Here is a 6,000-nt window from a genome sequence, read left to right on the forward strand (position 1 = left end):
CCTTCCGCCCGGGGGAGCCCCAGCCCTGCACTCGGAAGGGAGTGATCGCGCTCTCTGCCTTTGCCCCTTGTCCTCTGTCTCGTCACCGACTCCAGGCTTCACTCTGGGTGGGGACAGAGAGGCTGCAGCTGGGGGAGCGCGCCGGCTCCTCGGGCCGGGGAGGGCTTTACAGAGAGGCGGGTGCGGGCGAGGCCCCCCAGCCCTGCCCAGCTCCGAGCTGACCCGGGTGCCGACCGTGGAGAAAGCCTTGAGAAGGAAGTCGGTTTGATTCTGGGGCGGCCCCTCCACCCTGCGTGCGCGTCGGCGGTCAGGGCGGCGGGGAAGGGACAGCACGCCACCGCATTCCTGGCTTTCGGTGAGAAATTAATCCCCCTTCAGCATCTTGACAGCAGCTCGTTAAGAGCCTCAGGATGGCAGGCAGGCAGGAGCCTTGCACGCACATCCCACACCTGAGAATATTTTGTTTCAAGTAGAGTAGGTCGCACAGCGGGTTTGCAGGTGAGGGCTTGCCGGTTCACGGTCACAGACGCCGCTGCCGGCAGCAGAACGCAGCGCACAGAACCGGGAGGTGTTTCCTCGGCATTTTTATTGCCAAAACATGAAGTTTTATGAGTGCCTTTCTGGCGTTCATTTTACATATGTCGTAAATCCAGCAAATCCAGCTCAGTGTTGCCGGGGGGGCCGGGGGCAGGGGGAGGCTGGGACTGCAGTTTCCTTGTTCCTTGAAGCAGGCCCGGGACTTGGGACCTGGCTTTAGTTTTGGCAAATTGTGTGGGCACCTTCCTGCCTCTCGCCCTTCGAGCCCCATGGGATGGAAGTTCTCCCATGACCAGAGTCACCTTGGGTTCCAGGTGGAAAGGGAGATGGTCACCTCACTGGCCGGCCACTGGGGCCAGCTCCAGTGTGGTGCCTGGCCTGGCAGATGCTCTGTGGATATTGTCACGCACCCCACGGGGTGGAGCCTGTCACCCGTGGGTGCGGAAGGTGGGAGGGTCGTGTGACAGTTCCTTGTCACGTGTTCAGACAAAGGCTCGTGGCTGCCGGCGGCCGCCTTGCTTTGGTCTCCTGGCAGAGTGGCTGCCTTACCTGACTTGGGCGTTCATGTCCCTCGAGGGTGGCCTGTGGGCATGCGGGTTTGGCCGCCTGTCCCCTCTCTCCACTCCCCTGCGGGTGTCCTGGCTGTGGGGCCTCCAGTGACCACAGACGCTGCTTCTGCAGCCCGCTGGGTGTTACCTTCAGGGACCCCCCCCCCCCCCCCCGCTGCCCGGGAAGGCAGGGACCCGCACCGACAGGCTGCCCTCCTGCCCGCTCCCTGGGGCCTCAGCGTGAGGGGCCCCGGAGGCACGTTCCTGCGTCGGCCGGTGCTCCGGGACGCAGCCTGGCCCTGGCCGCCTGCACGCCCCAAGCCCGGCCCCCCGCCCCCCTCGTGGTCCTGCTAACAGCCTGCCTCTGGTTCAGTTTCCAGGCCGAGCGGCCCGCGCTGAACGTCGTCATCTTCCCTCTGCTCCACGAGGGCCTGACCGATGTCATCCGAGACGTTCCCATGGTGCACCTGGACGAGGTCACCTTATTTAAAAGCAGAGTGGCCGAGGAGCCGCCAAATCTGTGGTGGTGACCGGAGCGGGCCCCCACCTGCCCGTCGCCGCCTGTGGCCGCTGCGCCTCCGCGGCCGAGGAGGCAGGACTGCCCCGGACAGGTGTGTGGCTTCCGGCCTGTGCCACGGCCGCCGCGGCTGCTCCCCTGCCTGAGGACCCCGGACCCCCGGTGGGCCACCGCCCCCCTCCCCAGCCCTTAGGGGCTTCCTCTGGTGGAGAGCCTGTGCTCAGTGACGCTCTGGCTGAGATGCGTGAGGAGGGCCGGCGGGAGGGCCGGCGGGAGGGCGACCTGCGGGCCTGGCCGGCGTGCTCCGGGGCTGCGACACGCATCGCCGGGGCGCTGACTCCTTGGGGGCCTGGTCCCCAGAGCGCCACGTGACCCAACGGCTGCCCCCCGGCCCCCAGGGGTGGCCCTTCGCTCCTGTGCTCCTGGTCACCTGCCCCGGGCTCTGTTGGGGGGCGGCTGTGAGCCCGAGGCGGGGAGGAGCTTGCAGGTGCTGTGGCAGATTTGGGGCTCTCCCCTCCTTCCATTTAACCCAGTTACGCCTCTGGTATGCGTCCAGCCAGGTGACATCAGACAGGTTCGGGCCGGCAGCGGGTTGCTGGGCAGGGAAGCTGCAGGTCCCTGTGAAGGTCTGTGTTTCTGGGGAAACACGGATAGACCTGCTTCATTAGAAAACCTTGAAATATTAAAACCCAGAAGGGATGCGTGGGGCTGGAGGAGTGATCACATTACCCCGTTTCAGATAGCTTTATTTAGCACTTTAAAAAAATGCAACGCAGCTATTCCCAAAACGAGGGATGTCCTCCCAGTGTCCTGGGCCTCCCGCCACGTGCCGCCCGGTGCTTCTGCCTTGTCAGCCGCGAGACTCCCCCCAGAGCCGTCATCCTTGCGGCTGGTGGGCTTCTGAGGGGCCCCGGTTGGGTTCCCTCCACCCAGCGTCTTGCCCCAACGCTCCCGGTGACGCTCCTGGAGACTTCCAGGGAAGGCTGGGCGGCGTCGGGGCAGCTTCCAGCCAGGGGCACCTGGGTCTCCGCAGAGGCTGCCTCCCCAGGGCGCCAGGGGCTGGGCCCATCTCGCCCCGGCCTCCCTCTCCCTCTGGGCTGGGGGTGCAGGTTCCCCAGGCCCTCCTCACCGCTGCGGCCCGTCTCGGCTGCCGTCCGCTCAGTGGCCCCCAGCCCGGCCTGCTTCCCACTCTGTTCCGTGTGATGGTCACCCCCGTGTCGTGTAGCGTGTCCTATAGTTTGCCTGTTGCAGGGCCCGGTACCTGGACCCTGGGACTGCGTTCGCCGGCCCTTCCCTGGGTTCTCAAGGGGCAGACAGTTCAGCAGCCCCCACCCTGCCAGGCCGAGGGGGTCCAGGAGGCCTTCCGATGGTGGAAGTGCTCGTAGGGCCAGGGTCTCGGGACGCACACAGGCCCCCGAGTGCTCCGGTCGATTCTTCCTAAGCGCAGTCTGTCTGGCGGCCTCCACCCGTCCCCGCGGCCCTGGCCCTGCTCTCACCTCCCCACGGCACCGGGTGGAGCTGGGGCTCCTCCCCCTGCGCTGTGGTTTTCTTGCCGAGGGTGCAGTTGTCTCCTCTCTGGAGCGTGGGGTGCCCTCCTCCCTCCCCAGCTGCCGCTGGCAGCTCTTCGCCTCCTGCCCAGAGGGACCGGTCTGCCGGCTGCCCCCAGCTGGGACCCCCACCAGACCTGCAGCCCTCGCCTCCGCAGTCCTGACCTGGCCTGAGAGTCACAACCGGGCCCGCTCCTCTGGCCGTGCAGGCCGCAGGCCAGGCTGCCCTGGGCCCTGGAGAGACAGGGCCAAGGCCCTCATTAGGGCCGCACGCTGTAGATGAGGGTCTGAGAGGTGGTGGGAGTCCCCCACCCCATTTCTGGGCATGTTTTTCATGCTCTGGCCCGGATGGCCTGTTCTCATGAGCAAGCAGTTTTAACCAGCAGTGTCATTTATGCCAGCAAACAGGGCTGGGAGGGGCCGTTCACGAAAGGCTGGGGCACGAGCTGCCTTGGAAAGCAGCCCCCAAACAAGAGGCCTTGTATTTTTAGTGTCCCCCTCAACCATCCTTTACTTAGAGCAAGAATTTCCGCTGCTTCTCCACCCAAGTCAGGATTCACCAGATGTTAATAATGTGCTTATTCTCGCTAAGTGCTATTTTGGCACCGCTGTTAATTGCAATTTATATTCTGCAGCATTTTATGCTGGGAAAAGAACCCACCCTAATGGTCCCCAATTGGCAGAACTGGGCTGTTAAGCGACGGACCGTATGCTGCCTGCTGAGAGGGGCCTGGTCAGCACTGGCGCCTGCGTGTGTGTGTGTGTGTATGCGTGTGTGCGTGTGTATGCGTGTGTGCGTGTGCATGGTGCATGCATGGACGTCTGTGCGCCTATACGTGTTAGTGTAGTCTGCTGTGGACGGGCTCTTGTTCCTGGTGTGCACGTGTGTGTGTGCACGCTGTGTGTGCATGCTGTGTGCATGAGGCAGACACTGGGGGAGGTGGGAATTAGGGAGGAGGGGATCAGGGAGATCTCTCTGTTAAAAAGAGAAACCCCCGGTCCCCTGAGGCTGCCCCTCTGCCTGTGCCCCCTCCTCGCCCCTAGACCCCTCGGCCCTGCCTGCTCCCAGGGCTGTGGCTTTGCCACCGCAGCATCAGGCAGCCTAGCTGGCCGGGCCTGCAGGTGCTCCCCCAGGGAGGCTTCTTGAGCCTGAGGAGAGTAGAGACCCGCAGGCCCCCTTCCCTGCTGTCGGTGGCTTTTCTCTTTGTCACGTGCGGGTGTTTTTATTTCTGAGCTGAGGAGGCTGGATTAAGGGCACTTCACTCTCATACAACAAGGGGACAGATTTTATCCCCACCTGTCAGCTGTCCTTCCGAGGACCCAAGGAGACAGGTCTGAGGGTCCCTCCTCCGCAAGGCCTCCGAGGGCCTCTCCACTCAGGCCTGGGACGACGCCCCTCCTTGGGCAGGTCTGCAGGGCTGGGTGCTGAGGGTGACACTCCCTTAACCCCCCTGCGCCAGGATCCAGAGCTGCAGGCCGCCCGGCCCAGGGGGCAGAAGCTTGCCAGGGGCCAGGGCTGGGAAAGTTGGGCGGGGGTAACCGGGGCACCCGGGTCCCTGTTGGCCGGGGGATCTGAAGCCAGCAGTCGCAGCCTTACTGTGTCAGTGGCCTCCCTGGGTGCACGGCCAGGAAGGCGGCGGGTCTCAGGCCCCCCTCCCGCACCCGGCCCCGCCTGGCAGGAAGGGGACCTGCCCTGATGGGCCCACCCTCACGTCCTCCTCTGAGTGGCACCGGGGCAGCCGGCCACCTCCTGCTTCCTCTTGTTCTCACTGTTTGTTCCTTTAGGATTTGAAAATTGCTGAGACCTTGTGAGAAGCAGTAAGAGAAGTTCGTGGGTGAGGATGGTGCAGCGCGGCCGGGGCAGCAGGCCCCCCCCCCACGGCTTCAGCCGCAAACCCGAGGTGAGGGGGACACGGACGCTGACCCCTGTGGTCCTTGTGGCCTCAGCCCCAGTCCCCCTCCCCCTCTGACAGGATAGGGGCGGGGTTGTGCCGAGGGGCTCGGGGGATGGTCGCCGGTCTTGTCTGCATCTACGGCACAGGATTCCACTGGGCGGGATGAGCAAATACCCACAGGAATTCAAACAAACTTCGGTCCGACACAGGCCAACCCACATCGTCTAAATTACTTTCTAAAGCTCTTTCAAAAGCCAGTGAAGTGTGAGGTTTTGCATTGATGTCACAGGGTCAGGGCACCCACTGCGCCAGACTCCAAGCCGGCCGGCCCCGAGGCCTCCCCGCTGTGCCCACTGCGCTGGCGGGGGTACGAGAGGTGAGGGCGCTTTCGCACGTGTGGCCGTGGGCACGTGGCACCCCGCAGCCACTGGCGGCGCTCAGCCCCGGGACCGCTGCCCTCTGACCATCGCCCATCTGCCTGCCCCTCTGACCGGACAGTCTCGCTCAGCACGTTACCAGTGGTAAGAGGGGTGAGGTGAGTTGCCAGGGTTTCTCACGGCACGTGCGTGACCAGGTGCTAAACGACCGAATACACGTCACCTGCCTTTTGATGACAGACCTCCTGTCCTCTGGTGAGGCCACTCCTGAATTTCTCGTTCCAGCTACATTTTGAATGGGTATTTTCATGTAAATTTGTGGCATGTGAAAAGTTTCAAATAAAGTGAACTTGATTTAGAAAACCTGTGTGGTCCTTCCAGCAGGGGCGCCCCCCGACCTTTCCTCTGCGACCCCCTCTGCAGCCTCGGAGGGCGAGCTTAGGCGGCGGCGCTCCGGTCACCCGCTGCTGTTCAGGTGTTGAGGACGGAGTCTGTGCTTGGCCGCTTGGGGGTCCCTGGATGGGGACGTGAGACCCAACGCGGGGCACCAGGCGCTGCCGGGGGCCATCAGGGGGCGAC

At 64.1% G+C, this 6,000-nt stretch overlaps 1 protein-coding gene across 3 annotated transcripts in view; it reads left to right on the forward strand.

Moving 5' to 3' along the window:
- FBXL18 (F-box and leucine rich repeat protein 18) overlaps nt 1-4,968 on the forward strand; it is a 39,630-nt gene extending 34,662 nt beyond the window's left edge. For 2 of the 3 annotated variants that reach the window (XM_068523879.1, XM_068523882.1), the window contains one exon: nt 1,459-3,707. In XM_068523879.1, coding sequence (XP_068379980.1) covers nt 1,459-1,615 — 157 coding nt within the window. In that variant the 3' untranslated portion in view covers nt 1,616-3,707. Of the gene's footprint in view, nt 1-1,458; nt 3,708-4,934 lie in introns of those variants that run through there. The other variant, XM_068523881.1, reaches the window with a different exon arrangement.
- The last annotated feature ends 1,032 nt before the right edge of the window (nt 4,969-6,000 follow it).

The sequence above is a fragment of the Eschrichtius robustus genome, chromosome 16 (genome assembly GCF_028021215.1).
Source record: "Eschrichtius robustus isolate mEscRob2 chromosome 16, mEscRob2.pri, whole genome shotgun sequence".
Taxonomy (NCBI): domain Eukaryota; kingdom Metazoa; phylum Chordata; class Mammalia; order Artiodactyla; family Eschrichtiidae; genus Eschrichtius; species Eschrichtius robustus.